The 26,523-nt window shown below is 34.1% G+C and overlaps 6 protein-coding genes across 9 annotated transcripts; 5 read left to right on the top strand and 1 right to left on the bottom strand.

The window, feature by feature from the left end:
- The first annotated feature begins 11 nt into the window (after positions 1-11).
- LOC106353076 (protein ABHD18-like) lies at positions 12-2,457 on the top strand. The gene is made up of 5 exons (XM_013792751.3): positions 12-615; positions 816-900; positions 1,007-1,176; positions 1,680-1,954; positions 2,026-2,457. Exons 1-5 carry the CDS (start codon positions 237-239, stop codon positions 2,197-2,199), a joined length of 1,083 nt encoding a protein of 360 aa, XP_013648205.2. The 5' UTR covers positions 12-236; the 3' UTR covers positions 2,200-2,457.
- A 91-nt stretch (positions 2,458-2,548) lies between these two features.
- On the top strand, positions 2,549-5,166 carry LOC106353077 (protein EMSY-LIKE 1). Of its 3 annotated transcripts, none has more exons than XM_013792752.3 (10): positions 2,549-2,817; positions 3,127-3,217; positions 3,312-3,421; positions 3,517-3,637; positions 3,710-3,883; positions 3,950-4,018; positions 4,110-4,337; positions 4,408-4,476; positions 4,571-4,634; positions 4,843-5,166. In XM_013792752.3, the coding sequence occupies exons 2-10, from the start codon at positions 3,131-3,133 to the stop codon at positions 4,887-4,889; spliced, it is 969 nt and encodes a 322-aa protein (XP_013648206.1). In that variant the 5' UTR covers positions 2,549-2,817; positions 3,127-3,130; the 3' UTR covers positions 4,890-5,166. The 3 variants fall into 3 exon arrangements, with proteins under 3 accessions (XP_013648206.1, XP_022572056.1, XP_013648207.1); XM_022716335.2 differs by having other exon boundaries at positions 3,106-3,217; XM_013792753.3 differs by having other exon boundaries at positions 2,554-2,817; positions 4,846-5,166.
- A 6,017-nt stretch (positions 5,167-11,183) lies between these two features.
- On the top strand, positions 11,184-13,364 carry LOC106356782 (zinc finger CCCH domain-containing protein 36). The gene is made up of 3 exons (XM_013796508.3): positions 11,184-11,489; positions 12,118-12,172; positions 12,521-13,364. The coding sequence occupies exons 1-3, from the start codon at positions 11,420-11,422 to the stop codon at positions 13,104-13,106; spliced, it is 711 nt and encodes a 236-aa protein (XP_013651962.1). The 5' UTR covers positions 11,184-11,419; the 3' UTR covers positions 13,107-13,364.
- A 316-nt stretch (positions 13,365-13,680) lies between these two features.
- Positions 13,681-18,043, bottom strand: LOC106353074 (regulator of MON1-CCZ1 complex-like). Of its 2 annotated transcripts, none has more exons than XM_048776382.1 (15): positions 17,908-18,043; positions 17,598-17,682; positions 17,405-17,506; positions 17,235-17,303; positions 16,676-17,083; positions 16,311-16,461; positions 15,981-16,090; positions 15,787-15,874; positions 15,392-15,712; positions 15,229-15,303; positions 14,945-15,131; positions 14,645-14,861; positions 14,470-14,578; positions 14,200-14,379; positions 13,681-13,996 (listed from the first exon to the last, which is right to left on the bottom strand). In XM_048776382.1, coding segments are annotated over exons 4-15 (2,025 nt in total). In that variant the 5' UTR covers positions 17,237-17,303; positions 17,405-17,506; positions 17,598-17,682; positions 17,908-18,043; the 3' UTR covers positions 13,681-13,819. The 2 variants fall into 2 exon arrangements, with proteins under 2 accessions (XP_048632339.1, XP_048632340.1); XM_048776383.1 differs by having other exon boundaries at positions 17,904-18,030.
- A 107-nt stretch (positions 18,044-18,150) lies between these two features.
- LOC106356781 (xyloglucan endotransglucosylase/hydrolase protein 2) lies at positions 18,151-19,942 on the top strand. The gene is made up of 4 exons (XM_013796507.3): positions 18,151-18,578; positions 18,733-18,833; positions 18,930-19,123; positions 19,493-19,942. The coding sequence occupies exons 1-4, from the start codon at positions 18,404-18,406 to the stop codon at positions 19,887-19,889; spliced, it is 867 nt and encodes a 288-aa protein (XP_013651961.1). The 5' UTR covers positions 18,151-18,403; the 3' UTR covers positions 19,890-19,942.
- Positions 19,943-20,152: 210 nt separating this feature from the next.
- LOC106356780 (xyloglucan endotransglucosylase/hydrolase protein 2) lies at positions 20,153-25,920 on the top strand. Its single transcript, XM_013796506.2, has 4 exons — positions 20,153-23,299; positions 23,986-24,086; positions 24,183-24,376; positions 24,800-25,920. Exons 1-4 carry the CDS (start codon positions 23,119-23,121, stop codon positions 25,194-25,196), a joined length of 873 nt encoding a protein of 290 aa, XP_013651960.1. The 5' UTR covers positions 20,153-23,118; the 3' UTR covers positions 25,197-25,920.
- The last annotated feature ends 603 nt before the right edge of the window (positions 25,921-26,523 follow it).

Genomic DNA, 26,523 nt, shown 5'->3' with positions numbered 1-26,523 from the left:
AACAGAAGCCCACCAACCAAACTCTCTCGCTCTCTTGTCCGGTCTTTCTATTTCCATCGCCTCTCTCTCTCTCCGGTTTGTCTCTTCACGCTTCTCTTACCTAATCTTCTTCTTCTCCGTCCATCTCCGAACATTAACGCTTTCATCCAATTCCGTAATCTTGACTCCCAAGTCAACTCTCCGATGATAAAAGCATCCGAATCCAAAATCACATTCGAAAAGATCAATCACCAACAATGACAACCAGATTGGGCACGCTCCATTACGTAATCGACCACATATACGGAGCCTTTATGCACCGGACGAGGATAACGCCACCCTTCTTCTCGCGAGGATGGGGTGGTCCCAACCTCGAGCTCCTCGAGCGGATGGCTAAACAGCTCTTCCACATGTATCTCGAAGGCCATAACTGTCCACCACCACCGTTGGTCCGTCCTGTGTGGAGAACCGTCTGGGAGACGAAGACCGCTCGTCTCAGAGAAGGCGTTTTCCAAACTCCCTGCGACGACGAGCTTACCGCTGCTCTGCCTCCTGAGTCTCGCACGGCCAGAGTCGCTTGGCTTGTTCCTAAAGACGTTCCTCCCCAGAAGATGTCATGTGTTGTTCATCTCGCAGGTAGGTCCTTTTACAGATTCTCGTGTTAAAGTTGGATCCTTTATGCACATGGAAAGAAACAGAGTCCATAGTTATAGAACTAGTTTTTTTTTTTCTTTTGATAGAACTAGTTGCTATGCTCTATGCTGGAATGCCTTGTCTAGTTGCTTATGTGATCTTGATCTATGGTATTGCTGATAATGTTTTGGCATTGTTTTTAGGCACGGGTGATCATACATATGACAGGAGATTGCGTCTGGGTGGACCTTTGGTGAAGCAAAACATTGCGACAATGGTGCTGGAAAGGTAAATTAGAGTAGAGAGAGAGACTCTTTTTTTCAGCTTTTAGTTATGACCGCCTTTGAAGCTTTTGCCATTTCTTTTGATCAAACATTAGATAATGCCACTGCAGCCCTTTCTATGGACGAAGGCGTCCGTTTCTACAACGTGGAGCGAGGCTCCTCTGTGTTAGTGATCTGCTTTTACTAGGGAGGGCAACGATTGAAGAGTCTCGCAGTCTTATTCACTGGCTAGATGTGGAGGAAGGCTTTGGAAAGATGGGTGTTTGTGGGCTGAGTATGGGTAAGTTATTAACTAACTTGTGAGCTTTTGCATTGCGTTAAGTTGGATGAACTATTGTTATATGCATCCATGAGGGATCTATGTGATAGCATCCAATGTTCGAGTAATCGATATGTGGTAATTAGATGTTTTATAGAGGACTGACTAACCAATAGGTGGATTATTTTGGAGTCTAGGCGTTTAGGCATTAACAAATATTGATATATTTACATTTATATTAGATATTTTAGTTTTTGTGTCTAATTATAAAATTATTGATGAATTACAAAAATTAGACAAATTTATGGATTTGCATTAGCATTGTTGTTTGATTAAACAAATTAAGACCAATTTTAACCGATTTAGAATGGTTTAAACTAATTTAAATCACATAAATCAGATTTTAAGAAAATCATTTCGACTATCAAATGGAATTTTAGAACATTTATTGCATCATTATGTATTGATTGACATTTTTTGCTTGGTTGAACTGAAATCTGAAAAGTGTTGTGAACATGTTAAAGGAGGAGTGCATGCATCGATGGTGGGATCACTTCATCCAACACCAGTTGCAACACTTCCGTTCCTATCTCCGCACTCTGCAGTCGTTGCCTTCTGCGAAGGAATACTAAAGTATGGAACCGCTTGGGAGGCACTAAGGGAAGAGCTTGCAGCGCAGAAGATTACAATGACACTTGATGAAGTCAGAGAGAGGATGAGAAGTGTTCTCTCCCTCACAGATGTCACTCGCTTCCCTGTCCCCAAAAACCCCGAAGCTGTCATCTTTGTTGCTGCAACTGTAAGTAGACAAATCAATCCATAACTCACGACACATTTCTGATGATGATGATTTTGTGTGATTGTGTATAGGATGATGGATACATACCGAAGCACTCTGTGTTGGAGCTTCAAAAGGCGTGGCCTGGTTCAGAAGTGAGATGGGTTAGAGGTGGACACGTGTCCTCTTTTATTCTCCACAATGATGAGTTTCGTAAGGCGATAGTGGACGGTCTCGATAGAGTAGACTGGAAGGAGTCATGGTGACTCAACATTACACAACACAACCCCATCTGCCTTGTCTCACAACTTATGTCTTTGTGGGACCCTGCTTATGCCTTGTTATAATTTGGTTTATTGGTGTGAATAGCGAATAATCAAGCATTTATCTGTATGATTGATGTGTTAATTATCACAGTGAATTACCACTCGTAAGAAAGTAGCTGAAACGTTCAAAGTCTAATAAGGAAGAAGAATGTAACGGGACTTTATAGTGGAGATCATAATGGGCTATATTGGCCGGAATTGTGTTCTTAATGGGCCTTATAAGTTTAGTTTTTCTAAAACGCGTCGTTTCGTCTTTAAAACGAGTGTTCGGCGATGTCGACGCCATCCCATTCGAGTCCCGGTGAAATCGATCGTAGCTCTGTGCCCTTCGCTTAAGGATCATTTCTCTCGAGAGGGGGAAGCAAAGATCGTCTCTTTTTTCTCCAATTTCTCGTTCTAATTCCGTTATTTTATCGTTTCACCGCCGAGCCCCAAAACCCACCAATTGCTATTCGCGGGTCAAGTTTCGAATCGAGATTTCTAGGGTTTCGTAATCTGAATCTGTGGAGAACAGAAACCCCTCTTCGTGGGTTTTCCTTCAAGCTTCTGAAAACAGAGGTATGTATAACATTTTTGCCCCACATTTGAATCTTGTTCGAGCAATTAGAGCATCCTCTTAGCTAATCTGCTCATTGAGCTTATCTTAGCTAATTGAATAGTGTTGCAGTTAGGTTTAGGCATGTAATTTCATAAAAAAAGGTTTAGGGAATGGTTAGCCGAGGATAGGGTTTAGGGTTTGGAGAAAAGTGTCCAGCTTTATTGAATTAGGTGAACTTACGGTATGCTCTCTTTACATTTTTGCAACCTTTTTGTTCTTGTGAAATTGTCTTTTGGGTGGCCTCAAAGTTGTTTTACGAAACTACATAGTGATATGGAGGCACAAATTCATCAACTTGAGCAGGAAGCTTATACCGCTGTTTTAAGGGCCTTTAAAGCGCAGTCTGATGCCATTTCTTGGGTACTTGCTGTCTCTATCACCTTTTGGGTTGATTAGGTTGCTTTGTGTTCTCTGTCAGTCTCATTATGGGTTTTATTCCATTTACGCATTTTAGGATAAAGAAAGCTTGATAACAGAGTTGCGTAAAGAACTGAGAGTATCTGATGACGAACACCGAGAGCTTCTGAGTAGGGTCAATAAGGATGATACTATCCAACGGATAAGGTCAGATTGTTTATCTGCCACCAACAATTACACACCAGTGAACTTATCATGAAGTTCCGGTTATCTTAATATGTTGTACACTGGAACTGTACCAGGGATTGGAGACAGGGAGGCGGAAGCCAAGTTCTTTCTAGACATGCAGCTAGTCAGGGGTTTGATGTTGTCCCTAGTCCAACTTTCTCAGCTTCCAGGAAAAAGCAGAAGACATTTCCATCTGTAAGTCTTAATTGTGCTTTTCTTCTGTTTTTCTCTGTGTTCTTGATCAATTAATCGTTCATATGCATGCAGTATCATCCATCAATTGGTCCAGCTGGAAATAGGTCATTCAATAGCCGTGTCGTTTCCGGTGGCATAGCAGCAGATGGATCTGCTGAAGCTCTTATCGGAAGAAAAGTGTGGACAAAATGGCCTGAAGACAACCACTTTTATGAAGCAATCATAACCCAGTACAACGCCGTTGAGGTACTAACATTTGAACATTTGGTTCAAGTTGTTTTGCAATTTGTTGACTTGTTTTATTTCTCACAGGGTCGGCATGCGTTGGTGTATGATATAAACGCAATAAATGAAACGTGGGAATGGGTTGATCTCAAGGAGGTAAGCTTGACATGTTTATGGTTACCATCCATTTCTGTCTATACATGATGAGGATCTTTGATAGGAGCTGACATTATTTTTTTGTTTGTAGATACCACCGGAAGATATAAGGTGGGATGGAGAGGAGAGTGGGGTAGCGTTAAATGCTGGACTTGGAAGTGGATCAATCCGTGGGAACCGAAGAAACCAAAGCCATTTTGGTAGAGGGAGAGGACCAAGAATTCATCAACCGAGAAGAGAATTTTTACCACCACCAACACATCAGAATGGTGGTGGTGATGATATTGAACTGTTCAACACAGACTTGCTTGTGAAGGAGGTTAGTTTTTTTTTAATCTGTTGTGTCCATTAACATCAACTGCTGATCTAAAGTCAAGGCGTTTTTCTAGGTGGAGAGAGTTTTTGATGCTACTCATCCTGATCCTTTTGAGCTTGATAAGGCCAAGAAAATGCTCAAGGTCTGAGACTAATATAATACCCTTTCTATTGGCTATTGCGAGTGGTTTAATGTTGTGATTCTGAGGAAAATAACACAAAGTTGTGTGATGGCAGGAACATGAACAAGCGCTTATGGCTGCCATTGCAAGGCTTGCAGATACTTCTGATGGTGAAATTGGTAATAATAACAGAATCAAGGCTTCGTTTTGTTTGCAATCTCAGAATACTCTTTTTTATTTACCTTTCAATTGTGTGCTCTGATGGTAATACCGCAAAGGATAATTACAAACGTGATTCCCACAAATAAAAAATGTTATGACATACTTTTCTCAGTGTCTCTATGGCAAACATGATTTGACTTTTAATGGTTTGCTCTTATTCACCAGAAGGAGATCCACCATATTCGCACGACCATGCAATGCAACAGGGATGAAGGAAAAGCTGTATGTAACTTATGGTGTTTGGTCATGATCAACCAACCCACCAAGGGACTCTGGATTCATAAAAGAAACATTGCGCTCATCTGAAAAAAGAAATGGCATGTGAGGTCAGGTCAGCATCTCAGAAGATGGAAATGAGTTAAAGTCTTTCTTCGTTTTAAGTTATGGTTCACCAAAAATGTATGAAAAAAATTAGGATTGGGAAGTAGTAGGATTCTGTTTGTAAGCAACAAGATATTTTGGGTTTTAGAGAAGTTTAACCTGTGACTATGTTTGAGCCATGTACATGTTCCGGAGTCCACCTCCAAGTGATAATTAGACCTGCCATCAAAATGCATACCTGTTATTTGGAGTGATTGGTTGGATTGTACGGAATAAAATTATTAATTTTAATATTTATAAGTTAAGATGATATTAGATCTGTTTAGTGTGGACATCGATTTGATTTTAGGTTGGATTTTTTTAGATTTAACTCTTTTAAAATATAACAACCATTCGGAAGCTGTATTTATTTGGGTTTGTTCGACTAAACTGATTTTCGTTTTTCTTTCTTCCGGTGATAGATTGCAGTTGGAATATATATCGATTATAGCAAACTTTATGTAAAAAACTTGATATCTTACCTGATACAATCAGTTAGATTTAATGTGATCATCTTCATTTTTTAAATAAATATATAATAAATATCTTAAGCAATCATTAATTGAAAGATACATCATTCTTCTATAGAATTCGGTGTAGATAATCCTCCATCGAAAATTCATAGACTTCAGTATATGAGTGTTTCAAACTTATTATATTATCAATGGCTAATAAATAAGGGCGACATACTATAAGTTATAAAAAATAGAAAATTCAAAGTTTTTATTAACTGATTAGAAAAATTCACCAGCATCATCGTAAATATTGTCAAAAATTTAAAATAATTTTGATTATTATTTAAGTCAACCTCGGAGTGGTATTGCCAGCTTTTGTATCTTTTAGTGTGACCATGTTGACATTAACAACCATAATAAACGTTAGCATGACCTTCTTTCTCATTATGTTAAAAAGACTTACCGGGTTGATGGGTCACTGGGTCGACCGCGGGTGAATCTTGGGTTAATAAATAAATTAATTTTATTATATAATAATATATTTGCTATAAAAATAAAAATAGAAAAACTAAAGTTTAATATTTTCTAAATATTTTTTTAAACATAAAATAATAGTTTGGATATGTATATATTTTATGTTTAAAAATATTTAGAAAATACTTAACTTTAGTTTTTCTATTTTTATTTTCATTTTACATACAAAATATCAAAAAATAGTTTAGACTATTTAAAATTTTCTGTAACAAAGTAAAAGTTATGACATCTAAAAAAATTTAAGATATAAAATTCATAAATATTTAAATTTCTTATTTGAATAATAAATTAAACTTCAAATTCAAAATAAACTCAAAGTGAGAGATCATTGTAATAAATTGTCAATAACGGAAATAAACTAACATCAAATCACATTAACTAATTTTGGTTTTCTCTACCATCGTTCACTTCATTTTCTTCAGGTGACATAATGAAATCTTTATCAAAATCTAAAAATCACAAATATAAAACTGAAAAGGAAAAACCTAACTTTTTTTTTTTTGTCAGCACCCAACTTTTTAATTGGAAACTTAGAATACAAACATAATCTGAAAACTTAATAAAAAGTAAAAGTTATTTATTGGTTCAACCGACGGTTCAATTGGTATCGGGTTTCGGGTTTTAGTGATTTTTTGCGGATTTTTGTGGGTTTCTTAATATTGAGTTTTTCACAAAACCCAAATCGGATTTTTTTCTGGGTCACCGGGTTTACTGGTTCAACCGCAGATCCGGATCGGGTTTCAAAACACTGGTTAAAAGTGTTATTTTAGAGTTCTTTGTTTTGTTTCAAAAAAGAATCGGTTACGTACGTTTCAAACTTTCAACGTATTATCACACTCAATTCCAATATATCGAGTTAGCTGTAACATGAATATATTTGGGAGTATGAAACAATTTATCTTCAAAATATGTAAAATATCACTCTTTCAAAACATAGCTACGGGCTAACAAACTCTCACATTTAATATGATATTTACATTTCAATCAAACTCAAGGTTTTTGAAATATCAGAAATCTTATGTATATATGTTATTAGATTATTCATTCGTAACTTACACATAAACACCTTAAATTATTATATATTCAAATAATTTTACAGAACTAAACCAAAATTGAAAGAAACACTTAACATAAGCAAAAAAAAGCACTAAGTCGAAAACAAATTAAACCTAAATCAAAATCTAAATTTCATCGTCATCATCACTCGCACCACAATTAAGCTTTGTCTTCACTTTCCGGTGAGCAGATGCGTAAGCACCACCACCGTACCACCACCACAACGCAACCCTTTCCGTACGCTTAAAAATACAAAACCATAGAGAGAGAGAGATTGACAGGCGAGTTCATGGGAAAGAGAGGCTGAGAAGAAATTGATGACCGTAGACGTCGTTGTCTCTGCCACGCCACTTCCGCCGAGTTTCCGCTTCACCCTCTCCGTTTCCATTGAAGTCAAAGAACGAAACATAGTCTTTATAATTAACGTATCTTATGTGTTGCGTTTTTGTAACTTCTCTAAAAAGTTAACAGAGACGCAGTTTTTGGTATTGCATTATTTTTATCTCGTGTGTTTTAGAATTGAAGCATATAAGGAAACAAATTGTGAGAAGGGCTATCTAATCGACACGTGGCAAATGTAGTGTAAACGCATTAAATGCAATGCATCCCTTTTAATATATAAGGGATTGAAATCATGTGTTATTCGTTTAATGATTCATCAATTTTAATTCAAATCAAGTGTTATTCGTTTAATGATTCATAAATTCTAATTCAAATCAAGTGTTATTCAATCATATGGATTTACTAATAGATTTGATTTCATAATGTACTTGAATGGATTTGCATGAATTTCTTTGTAAAAAATACAAAAGCCCAAATCCGAATGAAAACCTCCAGATTTGTAAATAATAATCCGAGAAAATTTGAAAATTTGTATATTTTACTCAGATTTATAAATACTATAGGGATTTTTAAATCAATAAAAATATATAAACCAATAACACCTTCTAACTCTAAAACTTTACTAATTATTCATAGTACTCCACGGCATATTACACTAATCAATAAAAATCCCATTAACTTCTTACCCCACTAACAAGCAAATCATAATTTAGTTAGACATAACATTAACTCAAAAATTAAATTTTTTTCTATCGATATAGTACATTTAGTTGTTAAGAGATCAAGTAAATATTCCTAAAATCATTGAACATCTTACTAACTTAACATAACTAACCCCTAAATTTAAGCTATGATATTAATAACAATAATAAAGATACTTGCCGTTGTAATTTTTTTTATTATATTCTTACAATGTCTATTATCCATTTGCAAGATATATATTTTTTTGTCAACACAAAATATATATTAACAAGAATAATTTATGTGAATTTATAACTTTGTTTTTTTTATCACCATAGAATACATTATTAAGTGATGAAAAAAATACACTACTAAGTATTAATTAACAATAGGATGGGCAAAAAATCCGAACCGAACCGAACCAAACTAAACCGACCCATCCGAATCCAAACCGATCCAAACCAAACTAAAGTATATGTCTAAATCATTTCGTTGAAGATTTTTATCAATCCAAATAGTTCGGTTTTAAATTGAACCAAAAAACTGAAATATTTTTAAATTAGATTAATTAAATATACTAATAATATTAAGATTTGATATATTTAACCATTTAACCTAAACAATTAAATATAATTTATATTTTACTTCAAAATTAACAGAAAAACGCAACTAAAAATAAAATAAAAGAATATGAATCTCTTACATTAATATCACAATTGAAAAAATACCTATGATATTTATCGTAGGTTTAATGATAATAACATAAAACTATTAGATTACATCTTCTACATGCTTATTGTGATGTTTGGCTTTATGTTTACAAATGAAAAAAAATAATGATTTCGTGTCAAATGATGATTTGTTTATATTTTTGTAACTTGACTAGAAAAAACAAAAAAATAAACACAAATGAACTAAACAAGCACATACCAAACTAAACTAATTTGGGTTGACTTTGGTTAAAGTTTTCTTAGACCCAAATAAACCAAGCCGAATTCAGAATTAAACAAAAAAACCCATCCCTAATTAACATGGTTACATATATACAACTATATCAAGAAAATTGCTAAAAAATTGACATTGCAAATTAAAATAACATCCGCGCAGGCGCGCAGGTCAAAGTTTAGTATCATTTAAAAAGGAAAAAAAGAAGGTAAACGGGTCAACAAACGGTAAACGGGTCAACAACAAAAGAAAAAAAAAACATGGCTTCCTGCGTGTTCTATTATTTGACGACATCCAACCATCCTCCTCTCCTCTGTCTTCCCTTCTCAACTCTGACGACGAATACCAAATCGCATCATCATCATCAACATCATCTTGCAACTTATCAGTGAAATCCAATCCCTTTGATCTCCACGGCGTTCCTCCTCTCTCAGGTATGATGAAATTGCTGGGGTTAATCTTAATCTCAATGCATATGTATCTCGTTCTTAGGACATTGAATGACATCTTCCATTAGATAAGAAAACTGGTGCTTCTCCTGACATAACTTTTTTGTAATAATGCATGTTTGGTTCACCGTATCAAACTATTTGCACACAGAAAAGAAAAAAACAATAACAAGAAAACAATGGAAGTGATTGGTTGGGCCGTAACTATAGAAAATTTACTTTAGAATTTAGTCAGTAGAATTTTTTGATTTAGCTTTAATGGATGTAGTTTTAAAATTTCCTACAGCTAAAAAGATGGAGCTTTAGAAAGTAAAATTTTTACAACCATTTTTTATATGTTTTTGCTGTAGCTTTAATTTTTTGGTTGTAGGTTTAAAAACTAAGATAAAACATGATTGATAGTATCTAAGATAAAACATGATTGGTAGTATCTAAGGTTGTAGATGGAAACTAATTAATATCAGTGGCATTACATTGTAATTATTTAGGAAAAATAAGGGTCAAATCTTAATTGTACTCTTGTTTTAATAGTTTAGATATATAACACACATTTTAAAAATGTTTATATATTTTATGATTGTATATATATAACAAAAATGTTTACCAGAAAATGGGTCTTCACGTGTTGGTTGGAAAAAGGATTATGTATAATAAACAAAATTAGCAAGTTAATTACTTTAGCTTAGGAAAAGTTAAAAAAAAAGATTAACATTAATTAAAAAACTCATATCCCAATTGAAAAGACCATAACTAAAAAAGAATAAGGTCCACGAGATATTAGATGAGATGTTGGCGACATAAAGAAATCTAAACTAAATTATTTAAAATCTAGATTTGCAAGTTGTAGAATAGTAATCTACTAAATGTTAGGAATATTTAGTGGATCTGTTCACGGATTGTCTATAAAATACGAAATGGGAATTAAGTTTCATTATAAGAATATACTAAAGTTTTATTCAATGTATAATATACTAAATCGTGATTTGGAAGTAGATTTTTTGTTATTAATGTGAAAGCTTTAATTTAGGGGATTGTTATGTTAAGTGAGTAAGACTTCAATGATTTTAGCAATATTTAGTGGATCTATTAACAATTTCGAATATACCTAATCGATAGAAAATATGTAATTCTTTTTTATATTACAAATGATTTTTGTGTTTTTATTTAGATAAGTTTTGAAATTATATTTAAAACTACTCTATACTAAACCAAATAAAATTTTAAATTGTATGTACTTCTTGTTACACATATAAACCGGTTTAGTGATGTTTACGTTAATTCCATTATTATAGTTATTTGGTAGTGAATTTTTAATGTTACTTGTTGTAAAATGGATAGCAAAAAATTTGGCATTTGATTTTACATTCTTGGTTTACTAACATATAAACACCTAATTATGCAGAGATTGTGATGTGGTAGTCGAAAGATGAAACCAAGTTTTATTAGTATGAGATGTATAATTATAATTATTGGGTAAACAAATTTTAGTGGACTTGTTATTTCTTCTAATCAAATGACATGAAGCCTAAAACTAATTTGTAAAGATATAGAAATAATATCAGTAGCATAAACCGTAACTATTAAAAAAAATTAGGGCTAATTTCTAATTGTACTTCAGTTTTAACAGATTAGATGTTGCAATTTCAGTTTACCTTATTGTTTGTTCAATGGGCCACTCCGGTTTGATTTCGAAATCAAACAAAAACATTTCGGAAAGGGTAAGAAAAAAGAAAAAAAAGAAGGAAATCACGTCTTTCCTTCAACAACAACCAACCTTGAGGGGGTTGAGATTTATTTTATCTTCTTCTTCTTCTCCGTTTCCGATCTTTCTTCTCCACTACGCCCTATTCATTCGATCTCTAGACATAATACAACTAAAGAAAGGTTTCTATTTCGGATCTGTACTCTTTTTTTTTTGCCATGGATACTCTTAAGAGAGGACGGCCTGAAGCCAACTCCAACGGCGGCGGGTTTAAGAAGTCTAAGCAAGGTTAGCTAGTAGCTCTTTCCCCCCTCCGTTGTGTGTGTGAGACTGTTACAATCCTGTTGAATTTATATATCAGTTTTTTTTGTACTTAACTAACTCTCATAAAGTTTGAAACTTGAGATCTTTATTGCTTGATAAATGAATCTTTTTTTGGGTCAGTTGGATTTGCCTAGTGATGATCTTAGCTCCGTACTATGCTAAAAGTATGTTTCTTTTTTGTTTTGTTGTTTAGCTGTCTTTCTTTCTCACTGCTGTGTTTTGGTGATGTCCTTTTCCTCTTTTTTCCTTCTCACTTATTTTGTGTAATTAGCGAGAGATTACAGTATTAACTGCACAGTTAAGTAACATCCCAATCTTATATTATTATTTTTTCACAGTTTCTTGATGAGTTTTAAGTTTAAGCTAGTTAACATCTTATAACCGGGTTTGCTTGATTTGAACAAGCCTTTTCCTGTGTCTTGTTTGTTGGTAAATAAACAATACTGAAATTTACAGAATATCATGCAGTTTTGATTTTTGAAGTCTCAAATTTCATATATATGAATGATAAATGTATGATTCTAAAGCAAATATTATTGAACTTCAGAAAATTCTTAACTAAATAAACGACACTTAAAAATGTTTGGAACAGAGATGGAATCAACTGGTTTAGGAAGCAAATCGAAGCCATGCACTAAATTTTTCAGGTTACTTATTAATCCTCTTTTTTCTTAACTGGATTAATATTCAAAATTGTTACTTTTATCTGTAAATATGTCCTTGATATTAGCTAATGAAGTAGTTAGTTATTACAGGTAACATCATCATTCATGCTAAACAAGTTTCTTAAAAAAAATTCAATATAACAGATATGATTATAAACATTTAACTCAATTGTTGATCATAAAGTACACACAATCAACCCAAACCTTGTCTGTATTTTACACACTAAACGTTACCGCCTTGTGTATTAACCGTTTGTTCTCTTGTGTCATATTAAAGCGATTGGTTCCTAAGTTTAACTCTCTGATGTTTTTGTTCTGCTTCTGTTGCAGCACTTCTGGCTGTCCTTTTGGAGAGAACTGCCATTTCTCGCACTATGTTCCCGGAGGATACAACGCTGTAGCACAGCTGACAAACATGGCACCACCCATGCCTCAAGTTTCAAGAAACATGCAAGGATCTGGTGGTGGTGGAGGGAGATTCTCAGGCCCTGGCCACGTCTCCAGCTTTGGTGCCTCGGCCACAGCAAAAATCAGCGTGGATGCTTCATTGGCAGGCGCAATCATTGGAAAAGGTGGAGTCAGTTCTAAACAGATATATCGTCAAACTGGGGCGAAGTTAACGATTCAAGATCACGAGAGAGACCCGAACCTGAAGAACATTGAGCTTGAAGGAACGTTTGAGCAGATAAACGAGGCGAGCGTGATGGTTAGAGAGCTTATTGGGAGGCTTAACTCGGCAGCTAGGAGACCACCTGGTGGTGGTGGTGGGATTGGTTCTGAAGGGAAACCGCATCCAGGGAGCAACTTCAAGACGAAGATGTGTGAGAGATTCTCTAAAGGAAGCTGTACATTTGGTGATAGATGCCACTTTGCACACGGGGAAGCGGAGCTACGCAGGTCAGGAATCCCCTCCTGAGTTATTGTTGGAGTTAAGAGAAGTTTACTTGCAAAACAAGTCTCTTCTTCATTGCTAGAGTCACGTATGTTGTTTTCTTTTGTTTATGAGAGAATACAATGTTAGTTTCATTGTCATTGTATGGTTTTTTAGAATTTAGTTTTTGTTAAATCAAGTTTGGGAGGTTTCATGAATGATATTTCACAAACTTGGAAACAAACAATGGGTAGGATTTGTATGCTGCCTTTATTTTTATTATATTCATGTTTTCTCTGGCTATATCATATCATCTGGTCATGTATGTATCAAAGTGTTGCTTTCAAAGGTTACATAGCCTGCCAACACTTAGGTACTGTTGTTGCTTTCAAAGGTTACATAGCCTTCCAAAGTTTAAGAAACAACAGTACCTAAATCATAGCATAATCGAGTTATGTTTTTATCAATTTGCAATGTTTAATTAGAGATATCAAAACCAAACTTCTAAATTTTTCTATTATATTTTAAGTTCTGATAAATTTTGACACTCGTGCAATTACAGAAACTTTAGAAACAGAGAATCTTACTAAAACCAAACAAGAAGGCTTGAGGATTCTAATAGCTCAAAAGAAAACTAATCGCTATTTTATTTTTAATGAACCATAAAATCGTTTCCTTATAAAAGATCCAGACAACAACCAAGTATTTATTATTTTAGGTTTATTGAACATAAAACATGGCAAAGAGGTTTTATCATGTCAGACAGCAACTGACGAACTGGTCTCATTAAGAAGACCATGGAATGTGTAATACTCTGAAGTTTCTTTGAATCCAGGAATCAGTTCCGACAAGACCCTCAATATTGCAGCCAAATGCTGCATATCATTCGACGCGAATGCTGCTTCCAGAAACAGCGACGATCGCACACTCGTCACCTGCAATGTGCACACACCAAATAACCGAAACAGAATTTAATGTAAGCAACCAGAAATCAATTAAAATTTCATACAATCAGATTAATTCATTTATAATGTGAAACTGATATTTTAATCCAAAAAAACGAATGGGGAAAGTGTGTACTAAACCGAACCAAATCAAACAGAACTAGCCACCGCACGTAGTTAAGAAAGTGTTGTACCTTGCGCTTCTGAGCATAACGCAGAGCTTCAAGATAGTATCCATCTTGCACAAGTGAGGAGATGTACTCATGGTGCAACGAGAGCTGTCTCAGCATATCAAGCCCAAGTTTCCTTACCCGCAGGTTTTGGCCACCGCTCTCGAGAAGCTGAAGCGCGACTTCCTTTGATGGTTCGATTATCTGCAGTGAGATCATGTAACCTAAACTTTGTGAACAAGAAAACATTGAAGAGGGTTTGTGTTCTTAGTTAGAAGGTTAATTAATACAAACCTTGTTCGTGGTGAATAGTGACAGTTCTGCAAATCGTTTACTGTGAGCTAAAAGTCTGACGGTCATCACATATATGTTGAGATCCACTTTGAGTTTCTCTGCGCTTATACTGCAACAAAAGGAATCAAAGGTAAGAACGCAGAGCTGATGACTCCAAACATAATGAATAGTTTACCTGCGAAGGAACTCAGTTATGATAGCAACTAGGTAGTCAGATTCCTCAACCATCGCTTCCTCCACAGAAGCAAACACAAACTTGTAGAGCTCATCAGGTGAAATGGCTGGTGACGAAAGCTGAGATTCCTGCTGCTCATCAGCAGAACCTGATGGTAGGTTCATTTCAACTTCTTCTTCATCAATACTGCTTCCAGATGCTCTACCTCTTTCGTTATCTTCAGAAACCGAAACTTGATAAGAGGACAAGAGATTCAAACTTCTTTAGAGAAACTCTTTTTTAGAATTAATAGGGTTTTACCAGGAGATGCACCATCGTTTGTTGGAGTAGTTGCAGTGGTCTTTTCGTTCTTTAGTTCCTTGTATATACCAGCTTTAACCGAGTATGAATATGCTGTGACCAGTACATCTATTGCCTGTGTAACCTGTGTTGCTGGTCTGCGTTCCAATATAAGAGTCCTCGCTATTCCCAAGCATAGTTGTTTGGCCTGATACAAACGCACTCATTAATTTTATCTAACAACCGCATCATCATGCTTAGTTTAAACTCTTATGTAAAACACATAGCAAAAGAAAGTTTGGGACCTTATTTGCTTCCAACTTCCTTCGCTGTAGGAATTCAAGAAGAGAACTCCTGTCTGAGCTGCTAGCGGAAATTGCCTGCAGAAAATCATATTAAATACTGAACAATTTCGAAATTATCTAAAAATTAATTGTTATGTAGATACATTAACAGAAGCCAACTTGCCTCAAGATCCAAATGCACCCTCCACAGAACCTTGTTAGTCTGATCCAGGATAAGGTCCGGAACAAGAAAGGTCCATGCTTCTTCATACATGACTATGTTTTCATTGCTTGTAGATGATTCTGTGCCCTCATTTTCTTGTTGAGAAGATGTGTCGGAGCCTTGGTAACCCCTCCACAGCAAAGGAAGAGGAGCAGACACGGGAGCTCGAGAGTCCACGAATAAGTCGTAGATGATAACAACCTTTGCATCGATTTGGTGGACGAGCAGTAAATTGTCAACCACACTCACCGACAACTTGCTTGAGTATATTGGCAATGAACCCTGTAAACAAGAGCCAATGGAATAAAAATCAGTAAAGTAACAAAAAACTGGTAACTGAGGAAAAGCAAACTTACTTGTTGAACGACTGCATCTCGGTAGAACCTGTATGTGTGGAGAAGCATGGCTTCCATGTCCACTTGTAAGCAATATATTCGGCCATAGCTGAAAGAGAATGGTAAAGATTAATCTCCAACTACATCGTGTAAGGAATGACAAGCAAGTTTAGGAGAAGAATAAAAAGCAAAAGAAACAAATAGAAGAATCGTACACAGTGATTAAGTGCACATCTCCAGGGGAGATAATAGGTTTGCTGTTGGATTCAGTTGTAGCCAGGGTCATTTCAAATTTCGGCAAACGAACAACTCCTGCGGTGGAAAGCTGTAGAGTAGATCAAAATAAATATCAGGCACATATCTATAATATTCAATAAGTTAAATAAATGTTAACTCAATCATATAACCTCATTGACAACTCTAGCATAGACATCATAAGGACCAATGTAATTATTTGTTTTCTCTTCTTGGAGTTTGTACACATGTGTTGGACAATATCTAATAAATTTATTTAAGTTTCGTTGATGATAAATTTTGTGTAATACCTGAAACCCAGTAATTGTCTTGCACTGCAACCCTGATGCAAGAAGAACAAGTCGACTTTCATGTGTGTAGATGTACCAATTCACATTCACTTTCTTGGTTTCCACCAAACGTAGATTCATCGCAGAATCACAAGCAAACAAGTCCATGCCACTGAGACAGGAAAGAGAGCAAAAAAAAAAAAAGAACTTCCATTAGAGAGACAAATGATTCTGAAAATGCTACTTTCTTTAGTTAAAGTATGTAACTATTATTAACACAATCAAGTTATACAAAGTTCTCAGTTTCACCCAATTAGTCTTTAATATTCGTTGCCAACAATCCCAAAAATTTGACATCGTTCTATGTAGTTGAATCAAGCCCACACCTGGTTTTAACAACTGCAAGATCACATAAAGGAGAGTCACTCCAGAAGAATCCGAGAATGCTCTCTGATCCTGCCCTGCACTTGTGAGTAAGTGTCTGCTTGGTCTCTCGATGAAAAAACTGGATCTCACAGTCAGATCTTTGCACAGCTATCGCTTTTTTATCAAGAGAGAATCTGATGGACAGGATAGGCCCTTCGGGTATAGAATCAACCGAAGGAGATACATCAGGATTAAAGGTAGCTGTTTCCCATGAAAAGACCTGACTAGATGTGACACAAATTAGCAATCTGTTGGCATCATCGTAGAACAACCCCCTGGATTCAGGAACATTGCAGCGTAGAGATGGATTCTGTATGTACGCATGTGATAAAGCACCAGAGCCGACACTTGTCTGTGAACTTGAAGGCCTGCTAGACATATAATCTTAACCTTTTAGTTGTCTAAATTACTCAAAAAGAACCAGACTCTAGTCCAAAATATCCATTTTATGATTGGACCGAGTCACTTATCACTAATAAACGTTACACAAGATGAAAAAACAAAGAAAGAATGGCGTACATGTTAATCAGTGCTGATAGATGCCTCTAAAGAGAAGAAGTATATAGAGATTCAACCCTTTCCTCGGATCTGTAAGGAAAAAAAAACAATACTAGAACATATTAGTCCCCAAATTAATAAAGATAAAATGAATAAATATCAAGTCTTTTGCAATTAAATTGCATTATTACCGTATGTTGCATACAGCTCTTCAATGCAAGAAACTCTTTTAAGCACAAGTCTTTTTCAATCTCGTGGACTTTAGATGCAACACAGCTCCCGTAGTCTTTGGCCTTGTGACAACAATGTGCACTTTTTAAATTCAATAACAAGGACAACACATTCCCACAAGACAAAGGTTAATGGAACTGGCAGAACACAAACCTGCTTAGAACAAGTAGCTAGAATCCTTCCAAGTGTAGAGGCGGTGGTGGCGGAGTTCTTTTCTTTCATGCCTGCATTGCTGAAGCTGAGAGGACAAAACATTTGAAGCGGTTAGAGAGTTCAATCTCCAAAAAAAAAAAGACAAAACCAGTAAGATTCACCCAAAGCTTTGTCCGAAGAACTTAAATAATAATAATTCAATTTAAGACAGAAGATCATAATCAGACAACAATTACATCTCAAGTGGTGAAAATAATTAGATCAATTTAAGATGAAACACAAAGAGAATCAAACACGTTGCGTTACCTACCGAAAAACAATGATGGCAGATGAAATTAATGCACAGTGATTGGGGTTTCTCAGATTCAAGCAGCAGAAACGAACTAAAGTTTCGACTTTGATTCGAACGGCTTGTCTCGCTGGGAGATTTGACGGTAAGGTGTTCTTCAATCACCGTGTGAAGAAGAAGACAAAGGCGATCAACACGTGTGGATTAGTCTCGGGCCTGAAGGCAGGCCCATATTTGTTTTTTCTCAGCTCATGAAGGCCCATTATATATATTAGAATTCGTACTTATCCAACAAATATTCGCTTCAGTCTTGCCAGATAGTTATACAATGTAACAGTATCAAAATACAGTTGACCAAAATATTAATTTACCAAAACAAAGATTTGTTGCCCAAAATATATTTTATTGACAATTTAAGCTTCTAATTAACCACCCCTTTACGATATAACACCCGAATATATAAAAGGGGGGAGATGTATGCTCGGTAAGAAACACACTCAAAACATAAAATTTAAAAATGGATAAGAGAGAATATATGTTTTCAGTTTTAGTACTGTTCTTGATCGGTACCGTTGGTGCGGGGGTTCCTGCTGGAGGTCGACCGTTCGATGACAACTATGTTGTTACGTGGGGAAATGTCTTGAAACTCAACCAAGGGAGAGAAGTCCAGCTCTCCATGGACAAATCTTCAGGTTCATTAATTTTACTGTTTCCTTTTTCAATAACGTCGTCGTAAAAAGATAAAAGGATGTCGTGCGTATGTATTGATTTTAGTCGATATTCTATATAGTATTTTAATTGTGATATAAAATATGATTTAATATCTAAATTTATATTACAAAACAGGTGCTGGTTTTCAGTCTAAACACAAGTTCGGATCAGGATTCTTTCAAATGAGAATCAAGTTGCCTCCAAAAGATACTGCTGGAGTTGTGACAGCTTTTTATGTACGTTCACGTTTTAATCTTGCTTCTTCATTACATCAACTTGAACTCTCAACATAGTGAATATGTTTCTTTCTACATTTTGTGTATTGGTTTCAGTTGACTTCGAAGGGAGATACCCAGGACGAGCTAGACTTCGAGTTCCTTGGGGCTAGAGAAGGAAAACCGATACAAATTCAAACAAATGTTTTTATCAATGGTCAAGGAAATAGAGAACAGAAGTTTGTTCTTTGGTTCGATCCATCCGCAGATTTTCACACTTATGGGATTCTCTGGAATCCGTATCAAATTGCGTATGTTTTTTCTCTTTCCATGTGTTCTATTTATATTTGTTTAATTTTATCACACGATTATCGAATGTGTGTCCAACCATTCTAAATAGAAGAAACAAGAATACGTATACGACTAAATTTCAATATACTGAATCACGAAAGAGTACGATATCTTTTCTTTTAAAGCTTACTAACAAGAACAAGAACCGAAAAAAAAATTAAAATTAATTAGCTAATATTAGACTTTGTTTTAACAGTTCTACAGTATTTCTAAAGTTTTAACAGTTATCCTACACAGTGGAAAAATTGTTTTATTTTGTTTTAAACATTTAGCAATACGAGCACCATGACGATTTCATAATATATTTTTTGTTTCTCCCGATATGGTAGGTTTTACGTGGACAATGTTCCAATACGAATATTCAAAAATAACAAAAGATATGGCGTAGGCTATCCATCAAAGCCGATGACATTGGTAGTTAGTCTGTGGAACGGCGAGGCATGGGCAACAGAAGGTGGTAAGGCCAAAATTAATTGGTCATATGCTCCTTTTAAAGCCAATTTTGAAAGGTTTTCTGATTCTGGTTGTCACGCGGATGGTCGGACCATCAACGCAAAAGTATGTGGTTCAACAACCTACTGGTGGAATACGAACCAATATAGTAGGTTAAGTGCAAATGAAACTACGGCATTCAAGAATGTGAGAGCGAAGTATATGACGTACGATTATTGTTCTGATCATCCTAGGTATCCTGTTCCTCCTACGGAATGTCGATTGAATCAATGATGGGTATCTAAAAAGATTATTAGAGAAAAGTATCACAAGTGCTTGCTTTCAAATATATCTTTAGAATTTAAGAATGCTATTTTACTATTATATGATAATTATTTTACAGAGACAACTCACATATTCTTGATCAAAGTGAAGTCCTTAGACGTGTAACGTTTTCTAATTCTTGCCAAAAAAAAAACGTATCAAAATTCACTTGCAACGTTTTATTCTTGCCAAGAACGTATCAAAACTCACTCCTACTCTACACAATGTTTAACCAGTTTTCTTTGCTAAGAATGTTAATATCCTATTAATGATTGTTAAGTTACAGCATGTGTAATCTAATGTCTACTCTAGAATGGTAAAAAAGTTAAAAACAAGCTAGAATAAATAGAGGTAATTAATAAACACATATGATTAAGTGATCCAAAGAGACATAAGAGAACCTAAATGCTTCGTATGTCTCTTGGAAATGATCTTGTCCAGCACTTCTCAGTAGATGAGGGGAGCGGTTTCATATGTGGTAGACCGTTGCATTATCTGCTAGTTTCCTTAGGATTGAGGGACATACCATAGAGAAGTTTGGATCCAAGAGAGCAGCTCGGTCCAGTTGTGGAAAAGTCAGGCTAGACGGTTAAGGCGAGAGAGTGACATGCTCCAACTTCCTGGCTGTAATCACAGGTGAGCAGAAAATGGTCCTTAGTCTCAGCATCGGTGGAGCAGATGCAACAAGAGGGTGAAACTTGGATGCCCCAAGATGCAAGGCGCACTCTGGTCGTATACGATCAACATTTTGCACCCACATTGTGAATAAATATGTTGGAACTTGATCCTTTGAACCAGATAGTATCAGCCCACTGTTTTGATGTTGCTTGGTCTTAAAGCTTCCCACGTGAGAGCTGAGGAGAATGTAGTAGACATACTTTAACCAGCAAAACGATGACTATAATATTTGGTAAATAGTGCGTAATAGTATAGTATTATAATTATGGACACAGTATAGTCTATTACAACAATCTTCCTCTATTAATATGCATCAGGTGTTTTATACTATTTCGTTAACAAATATAGTATTAGTTTCCCATCGTGTGAAGGTGTCAAGCTCACAGACACCTCGAAAAAAAAATCTTGTCTAGTTTTGTGCGAAATTGTTATATCCTTGGAGAACTTTTGGTTTGTCAATTTTAGTTCTCCCTGTTGTCATTATAAAAATTCAATACTCATTCATTTTCTTATAAACTAATATTATAAGTTATAAAACTTCAAATTCATGTTGGTAACTAATGTATTAAATTATGTTATCTTGTTTCATAGTTTTATTTATGAAATATAGATTTTGGATCAAAATATTTTCTATAGTAATAATTAAATTAATAAACTTAGATTTGAAATTAAACACTTACTATATTTGAACTGAAAAAAAATCAGCGACACTGAAAAGAAATTCAATGACACTGAAAAGATTATAAACAATCACAACCCATAAAACAACAACAAAATAGTAATAGTTTTTCTTCAAAAAAATAACAATAACCAAGGGGTGTTCAATCCGGTAAAAATTAACCATTTAAAACCGACCAGTCCAAAATAAAAAAAAATAGTTTAGATTTAGTAGTACCGAATAAACAGAATATATGTTATTGTTAACAAACCGCATTATAGGGATATAGTTTACTATATTGACCGATCCAACTGAATAAACGGGAGAAATCGATTAATTAATATATTAGTATAATTATATATAACTTTTATAATAATTTGTATTTGGATCAGTATTTCTAATAAGAATAAAAGAAATTGGCTATAGTATTAGCCACTAAAATCATAAGATAAACGTAATTATGATATCATCAGCAGATATTGTTAATATCTATTATTAGTTAAATATTCAAAATATCATGATATTATATATTAACAATATCATGATAATTAAACTAATAAATTATTTTAAAATCATGGAGAAGATGACAAGTAATCAAATTTATTAAAATCACATAGAAGATGATGAGTAAGCAAATTGATTTATCCTAAAATCATGGAGAATATGACAAGTGATCAAATTCACAATAAACATGGGTAAGATAACAAGTAAGTAAATTTACTAATCAAATAATAGTATAGATAGATTCAAATTTATAACATAAAACTCAAATTATTTTGATTTATTAAGGCCAACAGATCAGTTAAGCCAAAAATATTAATGTGTACAGAAGTGGAAAAGCCCACTTTGGAAACCCATTACAAACATTTTTAATCTGTTTTAAGCATAAAACAAATAAATTACATAAGAATTACTATACAATAATTATATATATATTAAACTCTTAAAAATTATTTTCTATGTGTATAAATATACAAATTTATATATAATGTCTAACAAATATGAATATTTTCAAACATAAATAATCATCATAATTTTAAATAGATTAGATCATCTTATAGAATTTGGTCATATTTTCTTTTTTGGTCATATTTTCTTTTCTTTTTTAATTCAAAAATATTTTTGAAACGATTTTTTAAATTTTTTTTAATATTTATAAATAGAATTATATATTCAAAAATGATAAATCAATAGAAAAATAATTATATATTCAAAAATGTAAAAGTATATAAAATGTAATGAATTATAGTTTTGGACATATAATTTGGATTTAAAGTACAATAGATATTTGCTAAGTATAACTATTTTTTTTTCTAGATTTTTTTATCACATAGATTTTGAAAATCACATGAATACATATGATATTTTGAAAGTTGAGTCTTATGAGTAAAAATGAATAGAATTCATTTTCCAGTAACACTAAATTTAGTTAGAATTAAAGAATCAATAATAACTAAACTTTTTGAATAACAAAGGATTTGAATGGATTTTAAAAATTCTTAAATCAATAACAATGGATTCTATCAAGATTTTTGAAATCTAATAACGAATAACAATGGAATCTCAAAATTTTCAAAGTTCATGAGAATTCAGTTACCAATAACCTATTTTGAACTGAAATAAATTCGGCGCTTTTAAAGTGTTGCTAAAGATCTAGTTATATATTACAATTCATACTTATCAATAAATATTTGCTTAGTCTAAAAAGTAACAGTATCAGAATGTCATTGACCAAAATATTATTTACCAAAATAACCATTTGTTGACCAAAACAATTTTTTTGACCCCTTACAATAACCCCGAATATAAAAAGGGGGGAGATGTCTACTCCGTAAGAAACACATTCAAAACATAAAATTTCAAATGAATAAGAGAGAATATATGTTTTCAATTTTAGATTTTGTTTTAGTACTGTTGGTGATCGCTACCGTTGATGCCAGTGTTCCTGGAGGTGGAGGGTTCGATGAAAACTATGTTGTTACGTGGGGAAATGTCTTAAAACTCAACCAAGGAGAAGTCCAGCTCTCCATGGACAAAAGTGCAGGTTTATTAATTGATTTTTTCTTTTTTCAGTAGTGCCGTGGTAAAAGGATGTGGGTGCATATGTATTGATTTCGGTAGATACTCTATATATGGCACAATGTCGTCGATTTCAATTCAAACTTAATCTTCTAACATTTTCTAAAATTAATATAACTGAGGTTTATATTTATCTCTTTCAAAATATTACAACACACGTGTATCGATATAGACTAAGAAAATGATAATTTGTCATCTTTCTCGATTAAAATTATCTAGATGCATGTTAATGACAATAAAACTGAAACAATGAAGAAAAACTTAGCATTTTAAATTACAAGTATGAAAAATCCTTCCAATTTTTTTCTTTTTTTGATGTGCATATATCCTGGTTTCAGAGTTTATATTTTTTTTTGTCAGTTTCTTACATTTTTATATAATTTTTAAAACTGACTGTTTAGCTTATACTGCAAGAATTTGTCCTCATGATGTTATTTTGTATATCCAGTTCTTGGATTTTGAACTGCATTTATGCATCTCATCATGTTTTAAGCAAATGTGAAGATTTCATGGTTTATGATACATCATGCAAGCTTTGGGGTTATATAGGGTTCGGTATTTCCTATTTAAATAGTTCACGTTGTTAAAGTAGCTAGTATTGTAATTGTGATATAAAATATGGTTTAATATCTTAATTTATATTACAAACAGGTTCTGCTTTTGAGTCTAAACACAAATTTGGATCAGGATTCTTTCAAATGAGAATCAAGTTGCCTCCAAAAGATACTGCTGGAGTTGTGACAGCTTTTTATGTACGTTCACGTTTTAATCTAGCTTATTCATTACATTAATGTGAACTTTCAACATCGTGAATATGTTTCGATCAACATTTTGTGTATTGGTTTTAGTTGACTTCGAAGGGTGATACCCACGACGAGGTAGACTTCGAGTTCCTGGGGAATAGAGATGGAAAACCGATACAAATTCAAACAAATGTCTTCAACAATGGTCAAGGAAATAGAGAACAAAAGTTTGTTCTTTGGTTCGATCCATCCACAGATTTCCACACTTATGGGATTCTCTGGAATCCGTATCAAATTGTGTATGTTTTTCTCTCTTTCTCCCTTTGTTCTATTTATATTTGTTTAATTTTTACACACAATTATCTAATGTGTGTCCAACCTTTCTGAATAGAAGAAACTTGAATACATACACCACTAAATTTCAATATACTCAATCATGAAAGAGTACGACATCTTTTCTTTTAAAGCTTACTAACAAGAACATGAAGCGAATAAATTGAAAATTAATTAGCGAATATTAGACTTTGTTTTTTAACAGTTCTACAATATCCCTAAGTTTAAACCGTTTACCTATACTATACAATGGAAAATTTATTTTGTTTTTTCTAACATAGACGTTAGACCAACAACTTGAAACATCTAGCAATACAATTCACGTTTATATTTTCAAACACCATGATGATTTCTTAATATTCATTTTTTTGTTTCTCCTGATATGCTAGGTTTTACGTGGACAAAATTCCAATACGAATATTCAAAAATAACAAAAAATATGGCGTAGGATATCCATCAAAGCCGATGACAGTGATTGCTAGTCTGTGGAACGGTGAGGGATGGGCAACAGACGGTGGTAAGGCCAAAATTAATTGGTCATATGCTCCTTTTAAAGCCAATTTTCAAAGTTTTTCTGATTCTGGTTGTCACGCGGATGGTGGGAACATTAACGCGGAAGCATGTGGTTCAACAACCTACTACTGGAATACGATCCAATATAGTAGGTTAAGTGCAAATGAAACTACGGCATTCAAGAATGTGAGAGCGAAGTATATGAGGTACGATTATTGTTCTGATAAGCGTCGGTTTCCTGTTCCTCCTACGGAATGTCGATTGAATCAGTGATGGGTATCTGAAAAAGATTATTAAAGAAAAGTATCAGACTAGTGCTTGCTATCTAATTTATCTTTAGAATTTAAAATAATTTTCAATAAAAATGATATTACTAGTAATTATACATATTTATATTACATAGACAACTCATCATATATTCTTGATCTAAGTGAAGTCCTTAGACGTGTAACGTTTTATTCTTGCCAAAAGCCGTATAAAAATTCACTTGTAACGTTTTATTCTTGCCAAGAACGTATCAAAATTCATTCCTACTCTAGAATATGCAATGTTTAACCAGTTGTTTTTTTTTTGTGCTAAGAATGAAAATATCATGTTAATGATTGTAAGAGTTACAGCATGTGTAAATTAATGTAATCTAATGTCTACCCTAGGATGGTAAAAAGGTTAAAAACAAACTAGAGTAAATTACATAAGTGAGCCGAAATACTTCTGTTTCTCTTGGCAATGATCATGTCCAGCACTGCTCGGTAGATGAGGCAAGCGATTTCGTATGTGGTAGACTGTTGCATTATCTGCTAGTTTCCTTAGGATTGAGGGACAGACCGTTGAAGAAGTTCGGATCCAGTAGAGCAGCTCGTTCCAGTTGTTGAAAAGTCAGGTTAGAGGGTTAAGGCAAGAGAGCAACAGGCTCCAACTTCCTGGCTGTAATCACAGGTGAGTAGCAAATGGTCCCTAGTCCCAGCATCTGTGGAGCAGAAGCAACAAGAGGGTGAAACTTGGATGCCGCCAAGAAGCAAAGCCACTCTGGTCGTAGAAAATCAGCATTTGCATCCACATTGTGAATGAATGTTTTTGAACCAATCCTTTGAACCAGACAGTATCAGTTCACTGTTTTTGCTGTTACCTTGGTCTTAAAGGTTCCCAATTGAAAGTTCAGGAGAATGTACTAGACCACAAGAATGTACTAGCTAAAATAAAAATATATAAGGTGAATATGGAGCCATTCCAACACATACCCAAACTAACTACACATAAAAGTTTTGATGATAATAATTTTTCAATGATAGATGCACTCAATCATGAAAAGAAATGCAATAAATTTTCCCACCAATCTTTTTCAATTCTCAAGATTATTTTGTTTCAAATACAAGGAGATTCAGGACGAATCTCAATCCCCTCACGCTCAAAACTATATCATGTAATATTAATTTTGTCTCAGAGGTCACTCGAGCTAGAGACATGTGATAAGTGATCGCGATTCTTTCGAATTGAGCTAGTGACCTCTAGTTTTCCCAATTTTTTTTATTATTGGCTTTGTTCTTGACATTGATGCTTTATCAAAATTTTGCCTTATTTTTCTATTTCCATTTTATATTAT

Source organism: Brassica napus, chromosome A3 (assembly GCF_020379485.1).
Source record: "Brassica napus cultivar Da-Ae chromosome A3, Da-Ae, whole genome shotgun sequence".
In the NCBI taxonomy this organism is placed as follows: domain Eukaryota; kingdom Viridiplantae; phylum Streptophyta; class Magnoliopsida; order Brassicales; family Brassicaceae; genus Brassica; species Brassica napus.
This window is presented reverse-complemented; position numbering and strand designations above follow the sequence as displayed.